Source organism: Amphimedon queenslandica, unplaced genomic scaffold, assembly GCF_000090795.2.
Source record: "Amphimedon queenslandica unplaced genomic scaffold, v1.1 AMPQUscaffold_12789_Cont9946, whole genome shotgun sequence".
NCBI lineage: Eukaryota > Metazoa > Porifera > Demospongiae > Haplosclerida > Niphatidae > Amphimedon > Amphimedon queenslandica.
In genome coordinates, this window is record NW_003546975.1 from 19,825 (window position 1) to 37,412 (window position 17,588).

The window sequence follows — 17,588 nt, forward strand, 5'->3', positions numbered from 1 at the left end:
AAAAATTTTATGGGCCAACCTCAAAAATAAGCGACTCGGACAAACACGTGCGAACACGTGGGTGACAATAGATAGTATCGTCATTAGTATACACAGAACTAACACATTTTGATTGGTTATATAATATAAAATGCATTTCTATCATCATCATTTCATTGTTATAATCATTATAAAAGATAATTTTGATCCATCTCCAATAAAATGGAGTGAGCATCTTTCTTGAGTGTTTTCTCCAACCCGCAGTAATGCGAAGCCAGAAACCCCCTTACAATATTAGTCAGAGAAGGAGGTTGGAGGCGTCCTAATGATTGCCTGGTTAGGTTGACGAGTTCTACAGCTGAAGACCGAGACTCTTGATCAGGCAGGAACCATGGTATAGATACAATGTAATCCACTAGGTCTTCATGAGCCATCACTTCCTCAGCATTATCAGACACTGCCATACACTTCATACTTAGCAGGCCGGCCTGAATGCAATATCTGTGGAGCTCAGACAGGCACTGAGCCATAGAATCCTCTCCCTTCATTCCTTCAATATTTCCTTTTGGTGAATAGCAAAGACTCAGGAATGGTATGAAAGTGGACCAGTAGTATCTCTTTTCTTGCATTCTTTGCTGTATGATGTCATATTTGACAGTTGATATGTAGCGACTCATGAAGGTTCTGACAGTCGAGAGGAATATAGGAGAGAGAGGAGTATCACTGTTCCAATGGTGGATGAGATTGGCAAAGAATATTAGTGCATAGAATCTAAAAAAAAATTAAAATAGAAACGTGCACATCTTCAATAAAGAAGACTCACTCTACTAGTGTCTTATTGATAATCTTCTCATTAGTTCCAGTTCCATCATTAATGTAATGTATCCTATTGCATATCTCAATGATTCTCTCAAGCAATGAGTCCACTGATAAATACTCGTGAGTCTCTGGACTGAAGGAGAGACAGAGTAGGGCACACATGCCTGAGCGAGCACAGGTGAAGGTATAGGTCTTTGAAAGCATTGCCGATATCATGTTGGACAGTACTCCGGACCTCGAGGCAATGGGGACACGGCACTGAGGTACCTCAGCAAAACTAACAGGAAAGAGAAGAAAAGAAGCTAAAGTATTGACATTATGTGTAACTAGTTTTACTCCAATAGTTTTATGGCAGTAACTCACTTGCCAACCACCACAATGGCAGCATAGATGGTTTCAGCCAGCATGTAAGTACTCCTCTCTAGACTAGCGTAAGGATCTCTTAAAGGATCTAGGACTTTGACTGACGTGTACGGCTCCAATTTAGTCCTCATTAGGGACTGAAACACTTCCTCCATCACTCCATTCTATAAATAGAACATTTTACATATTCATTATTATCACAACAATAAAAGGAATTATGAATAACATTACCTGTAGTATAAGCTGTCTGATCCCAAGCGTGGCGCTAAAGTTCCATATTATCTGCAGACAAGAGAACTCCAGCTGCTGGAGCTCCATTGGTAACCAGTGCCAAGGCAGTCTGTGCATGCTTCTGTATAAATCCAACAGCAGCTGGAGGCCATTGTTGTGAATGAAGTAAAGTTGGTTGGCATTGGGTATGCCAGTTGGGTAGACTGAGAAGTATTTGAGAGGTATAGAATCACCAGTGAATGCGAGACAGTCTCCTTCAATGAGGTCGTGCATTTCATCAGTTATATCTCCACTGTCCAGTAACTCCGGTATGACTAGTTCTAATACTTCATTAATTCTTTTTAGTGTTGATATTAAACTAGAGAAGTAGTCGATATCCACTGATATTGTATACTGAACGTGTAATGTATCCCCGTGCTGGAGTCTGAGGTTTTTCAATATGGTAGAGTCCTCAATATCGACGCCGTAAAACTTTATCTGCTGTACGCATGCTGGTATGTGATACTGTGACTCAATGTGTTTCTTTAGATCAATTCCTTCTCTTGGGTAACAAGGGAGAGTTATCTCTTCGCTTCTTTTGTCTTTCGTCTGTGTCGACTTTAAGATAATGTGTAGCTTGCAAGGAGTGTTGTAGAATTCTTTGTCTCTCTGGGTCTCTTCCTCCCGTTCACAGCTAGGCTCGCATGAAGAAGAAGGACACTCATCAGTTCTAATGACAGAAGCTTCGAGGGGGCTACTTTCTTGTGCGTTTTTGTCAATGGAAGGTTCTTCTACATTGTGAGCCATCTCCTCCTCTCTCCCTCTGATCTCAGGGCTCCTCTGATTCTCGTCTTTATGCTGCTCTCTTGTTAGAGTGTCTCCCATTGCTGCCAGCTCCTGATTTACTCCTTTATTAATTAGTTTACTGCCACGCCCAAACAATTATCAGGGATACGCCCAAAACTAACACCCATCTTTTAATTTTTATTAATTATCACTAATCAGTTATGTTTTCTTAAAAGTCAAAAAATCATAATTAACTGAGATTATATTGCACAATACTGACAGGATCATGAACACAAGAGAGAGAGAGAGAGAGAGAAAAGTTAAGAAGCAATAAAATGAGGGCAGCTGCTAAGTGTATTGATTCTATGCCTTAATATATTTCGTCTTCGTCAGATTCAACCAACAAAACAGTCTTCTCCTGACCTCCATCACTCCCTCCTTTCTTTCCCAATGGACTCTTCTTAAAGGCATAGAGTGACACCCCCACACCAGTACCAGTGGTAGGAGAAGTAGGCGAGCGACCAAACTTCTTATCTTCATCGCTTTCGCTTAGATCCTCCTGAATAGCGTATTGCTGATAGACACGAGAGAAATTATGAATGGCATCGTTGACAACGTCATGAGGATTGAGAGTATCACGGAAGTGAGACGAGATGCTAGTCATTGGAATCCCACGTCCTTGGGGATCCTTACAGAGGCTCTGATAGTAGCTGTAGGGGAAGGCAAAGAAGAGGAGAAGAGCAGCAAGGAACATTTCTATCGTTATGAGGAAGTTCTGATAAGCAGCTGCATTCTCAGCACTTTGAATAACACCAACCCAATAAAGAATAGCAAGTAGGAGACCTAGTGATGAAGAGAGAGTGATTAGGGGTGGGCATTAAATAGAGAGAGTGATTAGGGGTGGGGCATTAAACAGAGAGAGTTTGGTGGTATTACACTCGAAATTTGGCAACTTAAAAGCAGATTACCGACATTATTATGAAAACAAAGACTCTTTTCTTACCTTGCCAAAATGAGAGGAATATGATTGACTTGATGCAAAAGAACTTCAGGACAGGCTTGTAATTGGAAAGAAGAGGCTTTGTTGCAGTATAGAACAATACCAGTCCGTACAGGGCAAACGTAACTGAGATGTTGTAAGCAAAAGTACAATAAATGTAGCCATATTTAGGACTAGAGGTATCAATAATGAAGAGAGGAGAATACGGTAATTATAATAAAAATATAACAAGAAGTATTTTAAGAAGAGCACTGAAGCTGTTATGGTTTAAACCACAACATAATAATTACACATCAACCATAAACCATCCCACCCAATTGAGTCAAATGTGACATCAACTTACTCCCAATTGCCCTCGTTGTAATAGTGGACTGCCTCTAGTATAATCGTTACCAAGGCAACAACAGGTTTGACGAAACAGAATTGGAGGGTCGACTGGATACAAAATCTTAAATATCTAATGGAGAAGGTCATCCTAGGGAAGCAACATGTACCAGTGATGACAGATCTCCTGTAAGAGAGAGAAAGAGAGAGAGAGAAGACATGATAATGAATATGAATATCATTGCAAATTTTAAAATCCCTCTTCATCTTACGGTATGGGAGTGCCACTAAGAGAAGCCAAGATGGAGGACTCACCACCCAAATAAGCGATACACAGACGAATAAAGTTATATATGACAAAAGCTAATAAACAACGTGAATAAACAAAAACAAATAAATATGTACGTACCTTCATAGCAACTCCTAATGGCGTCAAAATAAACTGAATATTGAGGGAAGAGGATACCTATCCATGAGCAGAAACCATAGACCGGGATAATGAAGAGTATACGGACTATCCACAACTGCTGCTCGGGGACAGTGTAGAACCGCAAGTGTTGAAAAACCTAAAGGAAGGCGGGTGAGCTTGCTATGAGCTGTCATAGACTTATTTACCTGGAAACAGGCTATTATGATGGCCGTGAATACAAACATGCCAGAAATAGCATGAGCGACAGGAGTAGAGACAAGTAAAGAGCAGCACCACTCAGTGTAGTTAGACTCCATCTTTCTCCCTTTCTTTGTTGACTCTTGATTTTATAACTTTAATTAACCACAATAACTATTAATAACTTTTGATTAACCTGACCTCCCACGGAAAGGCGGGTGCTGCTACTGCGCATGCTCAGCTAAAGTTATGACGTCATTACCCACACCTCTTTAATTGAGGGGTGTGTCTAATAAAAGCTGAGATACAAAAAATGTCGTTCCTTCAGAGGCAAAGAAACTTTTGGAACGAAATGCTATGGAAACCGAAGAAGCATCTCTCTCTAGACCAGCTTAAGTGAGAAAGAAAAGCATCAGACATTTTTTGAGTCCTTTTTTGTAACTAGATACCATTACACGGTCATAGAGCGGAATCCAGCAGTCACAGAAGCCAACAAGAAGTTGCTAGTTGAGACTTTCCGTTCCATCGCTGAGATATTGATCTGGGGAGACCAGAACGACTCGAGCGTCTTTGAGTAAGTCTACAACACTATTGAGGACATACAATAGACATGTCTGACCATTGTCCATTACTATTATTAATTTATTGTCTATTTTTGTAATGCTGTAGCTTTTTCCTTGAAAAGAATATGCAGTCTTATTTCCTTCGTATATTGAGCCAACATTGTGGCCGATATATGGTCCTGCAACTTCTCCAGACTCTGAGCATTCTCTTTGAAAATATAAGAAATGAAACTTCTATCTGTGAGCAATATTTCATTCCTATTCCTCCTAATCCATCTCATTCCTATTCCATTCCTTTATAATAATCTCATTTTCATTCCCATGTTTCTATTCCATGGTCTCTGGTTATGGGTATCAGTGTGTATGTTTATACTCAATCCTCATTCACTGTATTAAGACACACGTGATCTTGTTTGTTGTTCAGTAATCACTTCCTTCTTTATCTGCTGATTCATACATACGTAGCCTAGCACGGTCCTGGGCCAAATGTCAGGACAAATGCATGCTTTGAGAATAAAAGGAATTTCATATGGTCTAGTGATCCACAGCTATAGCAGTGCAGGGTAGCTGCTAAATGTTCTACATGTATGTAATGATAATAATTACTGCTTAATTACTGCTTTTATGTTATTATGATTAAATGTATATGTACATGTACATGTATGTGCATGGGAATAGGACAAAGTATATAATACAATAATAATTAATCAATAATGAAACTGCAATCACTGTACTGTGCTGTGTCAACTTCGTGTAGTATTCATGTTAAAGGTGTTGTTAGTGCCACTTAGCAAGTATGAATATATTTAACAGTTTGTTGTTTCTCGGTCTTAATACATACATGTATGTGCTATAATTTTACCACCTTTTTAAAGAGGCAGCTGCACGGTGTTTTAGTTCACAATCATTAATTCTTAATCTCTTCTTGTCATCCATTATTTTAGATTATCTATTGTCCAATAATCACGTCAACTCCATTATTGTCCTCAAGTTGGATTTCTCTGATGAAGAAGTCCTGGCCTATTACATCTCCTTCCTAAAGACCCTCTCCTTTAAACTCAACAAACACACAATTCACTTCTTTTACAATGAGGTGAGGGAGAAGAGAACGTACCTTAAAGACACACCATTCATTGGGAATTGTTTAAATAACTGTCACTGATAATAATCTTACTATCATTTTGCTTATACTGTTGTTAGGTGGTTGCCAATTTGCTACTACATGGCATATGTATTGTTTTGTATATATCTACATCAATGTACATTTACATGTACATGTGAATGCATATGCATGTACATGTATATGTGGGACCTTGTTTCTCCTTCATTTCTTTCTCATTGTCTTTATGTTCACTCTCTCTTCTCTCCTCTTTTCTCTTCTTTCAGCATTTAAGGGATTTCCCCCTTTACACGGAAGCGATAAAGTTTTTCAATCACCCAGAGAGCATGGTTCGTATTGCAGTCCGTACATTAACACTAAATGTATATAAAGGTAACAACAACAACAACAATAATAATAATAATAATAATAATAATAATAATAATATAGATTGATAGATTGATTTATTTTGATTTATTTTATGAATAGATTTTATTTTATGTGTTTTGCTTTATAGTTGAGGATAAGAACATGCTGGAGTATATCAGAAGTAAAACAGCTGCTCCTTATTTCTCGAACCTCGTTTGGTTTATTGGGAATCATGTCCTTGAGCTGGACGACTCCCTCAAGAAGGCGGAGTAAGTCCTTTAGTAGTTAATAAATGATTGTTGTTCTACCTTGCTATTTAACTGAACAGCATGAGCTTCATTTTTTGCAAAATTTCGCCAAAACCTCTGCACTATAGTACAGGGACTTTGGTCTGATTTTGGATCATTTTTGTCTTTATTTTCTTGTAGTCATTTGCACACGAGTAAACTAGAGTCCCTGGTTGCTGAACACTTGGATCACCTCCATTACATTCATGATATCCTGTGTCTGGACGTGTCCTCCCTCAACGAGATACTCATTGATCATTTACTGAACCGTCTCTTCATCCCACTCTACGTTAACTCAATGTGTGAAGTTCCGAGTTGCCATGACGACGAAAACCCCCATATTAGTAGCAAGATAGCATTATTCTTATTGTCACAGGTAGTTATTAATAATTATCAAAAGTTATCAATAGTTATTAATATTACTGATACCTCCTCCAGGTATTCCTAATTCTCTCCACTCCGATGTTAATCAATCAATTAAGTTTCCTCATCTTAACTGGCGACCAGTCCCTCTCTCTCTTCTCTTCTCTCTCTGATCCAGCTGCTAATGGAGGAGGGGTAGACTCTCCTAAGCACAGGAGGAACAGTTCCCGCGGGTCAATAAGAGGATTCATTCCCCCAGAGGAGCCCCTCTCATTCATTAGCTCTAAGAGGTGGGTGGGGTTGGGGGCGTGTCCTTGTTCATTATTATCAGTAGTCATGGTAACCCAATGAAAGTACAAGATGGTCGTGTTCATTATGAGGTTGCTACTGAAATGGGACCAGCTGGAGCTAACGGACAGGACGAGGGATCTAGCACAGAATCACAGTCCCACATGAAGGTACTGTACGTGTACTTGTATTGTGTATTTTATTTATTATTATTGTCAGTATTATTATTATTATTGTTATTATTATTCTTTAATACTTATAATATTAAATTTGAAAATGGGAACCCCTCCTCCCTCCCTCCCTCTCTCTCCTCCACTAGTGGCCAGTTCGCTAGTGTGTGTGTGTGTGGGTGTGTCTCTCTAATGTTCCATTGTATTTGAATCTTCTCTACACTTTATTTAGGAGCAGCTGTCAGCCATTCCTGAATGTGATGGGTTCGTTGTGATTGAGTCTCCAAGTGAACAGGAGAAGATGATGCTAGCTCTACAGAGAAAACTCATGATTGATAGACAGAGAAAGAGAGAGGAGGAGGGAGGGGAGAGGGAGGAGGAGGTAGGAGAGGGAGGAGGAGGGGGGGAGAGGGAGGGGAGAGAGAGGAGGGGGTAGGAGAGGGAGGAGGAGGGAGGGGAGAGGGAGGAGGGGGTAGGAGAGGGAGGAGGAGGGAGGGGAGAGGGAGGGGAGAGGGAGGAGGAGGGAGGGGAGAGGGAGGGGAGAGGGAGGAGAGGGAGGAGGAGGTAGGAGAGGGAGGAGGGAGGGGAGAGGGAGGAGGAGGAGGAGGTACTAATGACTGTTGTACATGTACATGTATACATGTTGACCTTGAAATTATTGATGAATTTATCAGTTGGGCCTTTTAACTCCAGATAATTTTAATAATCAAATTCTGCCATTTATTCATGAAACGTTTATTTGTTCTTTAAATATTATCGACCTAATGTGTGTTTCATGTACTCCAGTATTGATTCTGTTCTTTCCTGTAGAGTTCAGAACCTGTTAAAATCACTCCAGTTCACTCTCTCCCGATCATCTCAAGTCAATTTATTGATTCTGTGTTAACTTCGATGATTCCGCAATCAAACGATGATTCGTCCTGTCTTTTTGCTATATCCCTTGTGTATGCCATCATTAGCAATGAAGGTATTGATGGACGACTGTTGGAAGCCTTCTCACTAGTGAAGGTAAAGGAGAGAGAGAGAGTCCTATTGAAATGTGAAAAATGTGTTTGAAACGTACATGTACGTGTGTGTGTAAAGTTCTTCAAATTAAATGTAATTTATTTCTTCTTCATTTTCAGGACAACAAAGGAAGGTTTTATCTTCATGATGAGTTGGTTGGTCGACTTTTATCGGTCCTTGAAGCCTCTGCCATCAGCTCGGTGAGACTGGTCACCCTTCACTTGTGTTTGATGGTATTGAAACTGCTAATTGATGTACCGCCAAAAGATGGTGACCATCTTACCGACCACCACAAGAAGAAGTTGGAGAGAGCTACAGGAGAATCATGCCGACAGCTGGCAAAGTACTTCAAGACTTTGGTAAATGACTTTCGGTCTCTCTGTCCCTTTAATCCTCTCCTGTTTCTCTTTTCCTCTCTCTCACAGGGCTCTAACGACGACACGTTTCTTGAAATGTTTGAGGATGAATATTATCACGAACTTGTAAGATTTTATTTCTAACCCTTCACTTATTGCACCGCCCCCTCCCTCCCTCTCTTCAGAGATTCAGACTTCAACCGAATCATTTATTAATGGATTCTGCCTTGCTCCTCCCTCCAGCTGACACTCCAATGACTGGGATTGACTTCACTAGGAGACTCCCTTGTGGTGACACTGAGAAAGCAAGAATGGTAAAGGAATTTTCCATTTTTATAATATTTTCTGATACATATACATGTATTTATGTTGTGTAGAAAGTTTGAGCTGATTCCGATTGAAATTGGATTTTTTATGAATTTTTAAAGTTGCTCCAAAATCGGGCCAAAGTCCCTGTACTATAGTACAGGGATTTTAGTTAAATTTTGCCAAAAATGAAAAGTAGAGAATTCTCTATTTTTATGATATTTTCTGATGCATATACATGTACTTATGTTGCGTAGAAAGTTTGAGCTGATTCCGATCAAAATTAGATTTTTTATGATTTTTTAAAGTTACTCAAAAATTGGACCAAAGTCCCTGTACTATAGTACAGGGACTTTGGCCAAATTTCGCCAAAAATGAAAATTAAAGAATTCTCAATTTTTATGATATTTCCTGATGCATATACATGTACTTATGTTGCGTAGAAAGTTTGAGCTGATTCCGATCAAAATTAGATTTTTTATGATTTTTTAAAGTTACTCAAAAATTGGACCAAAGTCCCTGTACTATAGTACAGGGACTTTGGCCAAATTTCGCCAAAAATGAAAATTAAAGAATTCTCAATTTTTATGATATTTCCTGATGCATATACATGTACTTATGTTGCGTAGAAAGTTTGAGCTGATTCCGATCAAAATTAGATTTTTTATGATTTTTTAAAGTTACTCAAAAATTGGACCAAAGTCCCTGTACTATAGTACAGGGACTTTGGCCAAATTTTGCCAAAAATGAAAAGTAGAGAATTCTCTACTTTTCTTTACATTTTCTGATGCATATACATGTACTTATGTTGCGTAGAAAGTTTGAGCTGATTCCGATCAAAATTAGATTTTTTATGATTTTTTTAAGTTACTCAAAAATCAGGCTAAATTCCCTGTACAGGAAGTTGAGATGTTCAGCAAATTTCTTAATTTGTTTAACTGTAATAGTTAGTGTATCATGTTACTATTTATAACTTTATGGGAGAGTTGTGTTCTATTAATAGTAACACAATCACTGTTATCAGTGTAACTGTAGTGTCCTATATTTAGTAACACTGCTAAGGAAGTTAGTGGCTTGTTATTATAACATTATCCAATTGTTTGTGATTCATTTCCTATTCAATTTGCTGCTTGATTCATGAACACTATATACTACGTATTAAAACTAAATATACTTATAGCTTCACTTTAGCAATGAAATATCTAAATTTCCATTTTCATAATGAATTGATTTTATGAAATAAATTACCTGACCAATGGAAGATGTAAAAATGAACCAGGACAGTGTTAGATACTGATATAAGTTATGTCTGGTTGGTTTTAATTTGGTAGTGGTCATTGGCTGTGGCTTGGGTTTAATTTCCTTTACATTTAAGACTGTTTAGTCTCTCTCTCCCTCTCTCTTTTAAACCTTGAGCAGTATACTGAATCTAGTGGTAGAAATGTATTCATAATAATATTATGATACTATTGGGTGATATATTATTCATAGTGTTTCTCCATTTATTTCAGATACAGTGAATGGTACTCACTCAATCAAGGTCTTCGGAAAACTTTTCCTCTAGAAAAGTTTCCTCCTCTTCCGAAAAAGATTTTTCTTGGGCGGAGTCAGAAGAAAGCAGTTGCCAGGCAACGAATGTGGGAACTCCAAGTATTCCTTCAGGTAATTAATACAAAAAGTTGATAATTAATAATGGTACAGCAATATAATGGTAATTTGGAGTGAAGAGATTGTTTACCTATTACTGACAAATTGTGTGTGGGAGAGAGAGAGAGAGAGGAGTAAGGATATACTCCTCCATCCATCCTCCTCCTCCTCTTATCAAAGTCATCAATTAGTAGTAACAAGAGCCTCTCTTAATGGACACTCTCTATAGCGTACACCTCCATTTAACGGACAGCACCTAGTGTACCAATTACATTCCTTACTGTATAAAACAACCTCCACATAAAGGACACCTCTGTATAACAGAGACACTTTCAAAGTGTCCATTATATAGAGGCTAGTCTGTATTTATGTATATGTAGCTCAGTGAGAAATGAAGTCATTATTTTATAAAGTAAGGGATCAAACACTTGATGTCTCAAGACTGTGAGATTTGTTGATTGCTGCTTCCTCTTTAAAAGAAAAGGAAATCCAAATTATGTTACAAAATATTCCTTCAATCTACTCACACAGTCATTCTCTCCCTTTGTCTGTTTCCTTTCTAAAATATCCTTGAGGCTATATTTCCCTCATTTCCTCACAATTCCATTTTTAATTCCACAAACAATGTTCTAGTGCTTCTCCAATTTATCCTTCAGACACACACACCCAAACTTCTTGCATTGTTTTGTCTGATGCTTTTTCACTTTATGAAATATTACCAGGGGAATTTTACACCAGCCAGTGGGTGCAGCCAGTGGGTGCATCAGAAGTGTAGCGTGAATGGGAGGGATAGCTAAAGGTTATCAGGGCCAGACTCCTGCCTGTCTTGTAATCACTTTAGCTCTGTCTCAGTCTAATCCAATTAGCCTCCCATATATGGCATACAGACAGTTGCTGCATTATCATTATACAGAGAAGCCTCTTTCATGTCTCACTCCAGTGGACCCCATCACTAGTCCTACTAGTAGCTGTAACAATTGTATAGTAAAGGTCCAGCAGTTTCTGTAATGAATATACAGTCAGTAGTCTGTGTTGTGCCTCTATCAGATTATAAATGGATGTATTAATGGTATATGTTCTATGTTTGCCTCTTGGGTTTATTTCATAAAGGTATGAAGTTACTTATCTTTAATTGGCTTAGTCCTCAGCAGAGGAAACAGAACCCACTTTATGTTACCTTCAACCAGACATAAGACTGGCCCATTAGTACAAGCCATTGCTGGAGGATTCCCAATGTATACATACATACATATACACGTACATATACACGTACATATACATACATGTACATGTACATGTATATGTACATGTACATGTATGTGTACAGTTTTTCATAATTTTCCTTGTCCTCATTTGCTACATAGTACAAGTTATAAATGTCTCCTTTGCGCCTCCCCCTCCCTCTCTCCCTCCCTCCCTCCCTCTCTCCCTCCCTCTCTCCTCCAAGTTCATGTGTATTTGCTGATTCTTGTCTGCTTGCATCAGCTAATAATCACATGTTTAGACTGACCTTATCTCACAGCAGCTGCCCAGTTGTAAGGTTTACCCAAACATTACTACCTCATTTATTTATAGCACTCTCATATGACCATTACAATAACTGGTAACCCCCTCACTATATACTCCTGGCACTTTCAATTAATAGCTTTGGGCTCACTCCTTATATGGAGGTACATGTGACATTGCATTTTTTGAATGATAAAGTTATTTTGGAAGTGATTGTGGGAAGTTGTTGTGTTTGCTAGGAAGTGAATAATGTAGCTGTACAGTAACACATTGATATACCCTATCACTCTTCATGTTCATTCACATATATGATCATCTATTGTCATCACACTTTCCTTGTTATTTCCATTAACATGTACATGTACATGTATACAATATTAGTATAATGGAAGTGTGTTGTTTTTAAATGTCTACTGACAATCCTGTCATATGCTTTCCTGTATTAGCTCTTGTTGTTGTCCAGCTGGTCTTCTTCTCTCCCTTTTTACATTACTCATAGACTTGTTTAATGTAAACTGTTAGTGCCTGGTACTATTATGGTAGAAGTTGCTGACTGTTATATGGTTGGTTGGTATGTGTACACACAGTCTGTCCTATTATTATTATAATTGTCTTTATTTATGTAAATATGTATTATTGAGGAGGATAAGCATGTGTCTGTGTGTGTGTCAGCTGTCAATGTTTTGTTGTTTGTGTTGAGTGTGGCATATATGAAACATACCACGGATTATAATCCTGTCTCTCTCTGTGTGTGGTTTTATATATACACGTATACATTGTGTGTGTGTGTGTGTGTGTGTGTGTGTGTGGCGGTATGAAGTGTTCTAATGGAATTTTGAGTAACAGAAAAACACAAACAAACCCTAATTATAATCTCTTTAGTAAAAACACACAATTACTCATGAGCAAATTATGACAAATTGATTGGTTGCTGTCCTTAATACAGAGGTGTCCTCAATATAAAGGTGTCTACATGATAGCTGGTTGTTGTGTGTCTATCCATCATTGTTTGTGATTACAAAGTGACCATCTTTATATCGTTCTTCTCAAAAGGGAAGCATCATATTCAAAGTTTGTCTGTCATTTCCTTTGAATGACAAATGAAAGTGTTTGTTTCTCTTCATCTCTCCCTCTCTATCTCTCCCTCCATTTCACTTCTTGTGTATGTTTTCTTGTTTCTAAAATAACAATGACATAGCTTTCAAAGGGATCCCTAATTGCTTTCATTAATGATAATATACAATGTACACTAGCTCTATCTCCCTTTCCTTTTAGCCACCTACTGTTACATGATTAGATAATGTTCTCTCCCTTTGTTTGTCCCTTCCTAACTTTTAGTCCATTTATCTATAGCGAGTACATTAGACTTAGTGATATACATGTTCTAGTGTTGTTGACTGTTTAATTAAGTCTCTTTGTGTTTTGTATGTGGTTCACTGTGCATATGTTCACTGGTCCTTATTGTGGTATAATGGGATATCAGTCCAGCTGCTTCACTTCCCGCCTTCTTTATCATGTGCCCATTAATTAATGTTTTGTTTACAGTCTCATGTGACATGGGATGGATATTGATTAAAGTTTTGGTTAATTTCTATAGTCTATGCTTTTTTCCAAAAAATGGCTCCGAAATCACCCCCAATTTTTATTACATTTTCTGATACATATTGATGTACTTATGCTGTGTAGAAAGTTTGAGCTGATTCCGACTTAAATTTTTTGAGTTACGGCCATTTAAAAATAAGCCAATTTTGAAAAACCCTGTACTATAGCTAGCCCATGTTCTTTTCCAAGAATGTGTATACATTGATGACAGTTGTTTGGACATGTTTACCTCACTTTTATTTACATTTTTTAGTGACTATTTTCCTAACTACATGAGGTGTGTTAGTTGTTTCCATACCGGTATCTCAAGTATTGCTATATTTGGATGCCATATTCTAAATAATGCACACCACATTAGCAGCTGTTTGTTTTAGTGTGTTTGTTCAACTTTATGATATACCATACTTTGTTTTTTTTCCTTTGACATAATTTATACGGAACATTTTCCAAATTTGTATAGCTTGTTCTCTTTAAAGTAGCAGAGATGTAAAAAGGTGGATACACAATGGCTGTAATGTATGTGTACGTGCGCTTTTGAGTTAAGATCAAAAGAGTTGTCTTTGTTAAAGAACAAAGAAGACTTAGTCTATAAATGAAATGATTATAGTTTTGTTTGTTCGAAACAAAATATACTCTTTGATAGTTTACCTTTTGATGGAGAGGAAGAGAGAGAGAGAGAGAGAGAGAGAGAGAGAGAGAGAGAGAGAGAGAGAGAGAGAGAGAGAGAGAAAGAATGAAGGCCTAGGGGCTATGTTTTTCATATGTTATTATAATATTTTCTTTGATGGTCAGTTTCAAAGTACAGTCAGAGACATGATGTCATGTGTTATGGACCAGTTACCTTGTCTGAACAATGAGAGGAAATAAAACTGTCATCTGTTAATCACATTAGTCTAGCAATATTATGTCATATAGTATAAACATTCAACAATTTCTAGGAAAATTGATTTAAAATGTTCCTCTTTCTAATTATCATTCTTTCTTTCTGTTCCTTTTATATGTGTAGGGGTTGCTCTCCATGAGTCCTGAGGTGGTTAATTCCGTTCTTTTGAGAAGGTTTTTCAAGCAGACGGACAGCGACCGCGAGGATGAGATCTTCAACAATAAGATACAGCAACTTCAGTCAAGACGTGATATGTCTTAACTACTATCATCACTCCATATCTTCCTTAATACTTTAGACTTCTATTGATAACATTGTCTTGTGTCATTTAATCAACAATCACTCATTCCTATTATATATATATGATTATTATTATAATTGTTTTGTCTATTTTATTGATCATTTCTCACTGTTGCGATTCATATCTATCTATCTATCTATCACCATGATTACCCTCAACTATTATTATTATTATTATTATTATTATTATTATTATTATTATTATTATTATTATTATAAAAATATTAGAGAAAAACAAAAAAGGGAAAGGAGAAGGAAGGCCCTATGAGAAAAAAAACAAAATGAAGAAATGATAGATACAATTAAGAAGAGACTAATAATAAAGAAGAATAAAAGAGTCTCATTATTATTATTATTACTATTATAATTTATATACATGATTTTTGACCTATCAACAGTTTCATTTAATGAGTATGATGTTGTCTGTTTAAACTTATTATTTGCAAACACTATAGCTGTAAATAGCTGCTATGATATTAAAAAAATAAATTTTACAGAATAGCTTTGGAAAGTAAACAGCTTAATTGTGTTTATTAATTGGCTGTTTCCGGTTTGGCGATCTACTTCCGGTTTGTCGATCTACTTCCGGTTACCCCACAATTCTCATCATAAATTTTTACTCTAAAAAGTACAGCAGACATTCTTTAGTGTTAATTTTGGATGATTCCCATAAAGTGTTTTTTACTCTAATTATATGCAGCCTCTGCTTGCTCTTGGGTATTCACATTACATCATGGCCACTCTGTTGTGGTTTTTTAAGTTGTAAGAAGTACTACAAGAGTCTTAAAGGCATGTACTGGTAGTTTTTAGACATGATATTAATTCTTTTATCTCTTGTAAAGTTTTCCTACTAAAAAACATGTGCTCTATATAATGAGATGTGTTATTCAGCTATTCTAGCATTGCCCACTGGCACCAATTAAAATAAATTCTAATGCAAGCCAATATTGCATGAACAAACTTTCTTTGTTCTCTTGTATAAACTGAAGGACAATGACACTTTGATAATAAAAACTGCCAAAAATAGTTGGAAAAATTCTGGAGGTGTGGCTCAATTATGACGTCACTGGTCAGCTCTTTTATTAATTTTGCTTGCTCCATAACTCCATAGGAAGGAAATGAAAATCAAACTGGAGTAGGTATATAAAGGAGACGTATCTCTCGCCTCCCTCAGTTTGAATTTTGACAAGCTTTGCAAAAGGTGTAAAGAGAAAGCAGCCAAGAGCTACTAGTCACCAGAAGCAACTAGCAAGCAAGCAAACAGTTTTAAAGACTGATCCAATAGAAAGAGTAATATGTCCACGACCCTATTAGTCGAGACAAGCAGCAACATTAAAATACTAACAAGGAGAGACTCGAAAGACTCTTGCTACAGCGAAGAAATGGATCTCTCCTCAACAAGCAGCAATTCTGATGAACGTGGAGTCTCCCCACTAGCTCTATCAGCCACTAACTCGCCAGTGTCGAGGAAGAACTCCGTAAGCGGGGACTCTGGAGTTTCCATGGATTGCTTCGGGGACCTTTGCAAGGTAAGAGCTTGTGACAAAGTGAAAGAGAGACAGAGGAGGGGCGGTCCGTCGATACTGTGTGGTTGTTCTATTGCCTCGTGTTCAGTTGTTAACCTTCTCTCTCTCTTATTTCTGCCTACAGGACAACTCTTCATTAAGCGGTCATTTCGACAGCAGGACAGGAAGAAACATGAACGGCCATTCAAAGTAAGTCTTACACACACGAACACACAAGCAGTCGGCCTGACTGTGTAGATAAAAACAACATTTTGTCACTCATTCTCACTCAATTTGATGAATATTAACCATCTTTCTCTCTCTCTCTCTCTATCATAGTAGCCAGTTTCTTGACAAACTAGCACTGATGGAAGAAAAGCTCCAAAGAATGGAAGAACTATTGTCCTCTGAGTCTCAAAAAAGGAAAGCCCTAGAGAGCAAAGTTGCCCAACTCGAGGCCGACAATGAAAAACTCACTTCCCTAAGGACTCAAGCCGTCGCTCAACTTCAAATGTTCTCCGAGAAATTCTTTGCAATGCCAGATCCCAAGAACACGTCACCAGTCAGCACTCCTCCTTTACAATCACCAAAACCTTATTCGCCACGAGTTCTACAATCACCACGTCACTCTCAATTGGAGTTGAGAAGAATCGGGTCTAACTCGAGTGTCGTAAGCGGGAACAGTGCTCACAGAATGAGTGGGCATTACCCTACCTATCCAACGATTTCCTCAAGACACAGTAACATTTCTTTATAAGAAATAGTGTCTGTCTTCATTTTGTGTGCCCGTGTGTTTAAATCGTGTGATCTTGATGAAAGAGGATCTCCTCTGATTCAAAGTGTCCATTGTCTGTGTTTGAAAACTCTGTGTGTGTATCATTATCATTAATGACACTATTATCCACTATGCATATCCACATTCTGTATTATATTAATTTTTGCTTTTCATTTCATTGCACTATTATCCCATCCATAATAATCAATATTATTATTATTATTATTAACAAACACAAGATTTGGTATAAACTTACAAATCATAAAAAAATTAATGAAAAGCGACTAATCTTGTCCAACAAAGCCAGTTTCTAACACAAGGCAGGCCAATGAGGATGTTTCTTGTTGAAGAATCAACTGCCATCAGCTGTTCTAACAAGCTGAGCTTGTACCGCCAAGTGTCCTTACATAACGCCAATGATAACAACATACTTATTAAGGAGAAGTGGGATGCAGCATTCAAATCACATGAAGGTG

General features: G+C 37.6%; 4 protein-coding genes and 1 long non-coding RNA gene across 6 annotated transcripts; 3 read left to right on the top strand and 2 right to left on the bottom strand.

Annotated features, from left to right (window-relative positions):
• Positions 1–77: 77 nt before the first annotated feature.
• Positions 78–2,318, bottom strand: LOC109586771 (uncharacterized). Its single transcript, XM_020002979.1, has 4 exons — positions 1,393–2,318; positions 1,162–1,325; positions 803–1,075; positions 78–750 (listed from the first exon to the last, which is right to left on the bottom strand). The coding sequence occupies exons 1-4, from the start codon at positions 2,254–2,256 to the stop codon at positions 168–170; spliced, it is 1,884 nt and encodes a 627-aa protein (XP_019858538.1). The 5' UTR covers positions 2,257–2,318; the 3' UTR covers positions 78–167.
• A 58-nt stretch (positions 2,319–2,376) lies between these two features.
• Positions 2,377–4,240, bottom strand: LOC100636676 (transmembrane protein 184B-like). Its single transcript, XM_003390077.3, has 6 exons — positions 4,097–4,240; positions 3,891–4,047; positions 3,754–3,844; positions 3,501–3,668; positions 3,161–3,330; positions 2,377–3,000 (listed from the first exon to the last, which is right to left on the bottom strand). Exons 1-6 carry the CDS (start codon positions 4,205–4,207, stop codon positions 2,528–2,530), a joined length of 1,170 nt encoding a protein of 389 aa, XP_003390125.1. The 5' UTR covers positions 4,208–4,240; the 3' UTR covers positions 2,377–2,527.
• A 132-nt stretch (positions 4,241–4,372) lies between these two features.
• Positions 4,373–8,932, top strand: LOC100636803 (protein CLEC16A-like; the record flags this gene model as incomplete). Its single annotated transcript, XM_020002982.1, has 14 exons — positions 4,373–4,484; positions 4,534–4,662; positions 4,758–4,891; positions 5,596–5,744; positions 6,038–6,143; positions 6,268–6,388; positions 6,548–6,782; positions 6,845–7,059; positions 7,104–7,227; positions 7,460–7,609; positions 8,038–8,235; positions 8,352–8,591; positions 8,658–8,714; positions 8,774–8,932. Coding segments are annotated over exons 1-14 (2,100 nt in total), but the record flags the coding sequence as incomplete, so codon positions are not given.
• A 1,442-nt stretch (positions 8,933–10,374) lies between these two features.
• On the top strand, positions 10,375–15,268 carry LOC109586773 (uncharacterized). Its single transcript, XR_002187223.1, has 2 exons — positions 10,375–10,556; positions 14,656–15,268. It is a non-coding gene; the product is annotated as an uncharacterized LOC109586773 (long non-coding RNA).
• Positions 15,269–15,994: 726 nt separating this feature from the next.
• On the top strand, positions 15,995–17,382 carry LOC109586772 (uncharacterized). Of its 2 annotated transcripts, none has more exons than XM_020002981.1 (3): positions 15,995–16,361; positions 16,483–16,547; positions 16,680–17,382. In XM_020002981.1, exons 1-3 carry the CDS (start codon positions 16,128–16,130, stop codon positions 17,092–17,094), a joined length of 714 nt encoding a protein of 237 aa, XP_019858540.1. In that variant the 5' UTR covers positions 15,995–16,127; the 3' UTR covers positions 17,095–17,382. The 2 variants fall into 2 exon arrangements, with proteins under 2 accessions (XP_019858540.1, XP_019858539.1); XM_020002980.1 differs by having other exon boundaries at positions 15,996–16,361; positions 16,677–17,367.
• The last annotated feature ends 206 nt before the right edge of the window (positions 17,383–17,588 follow it).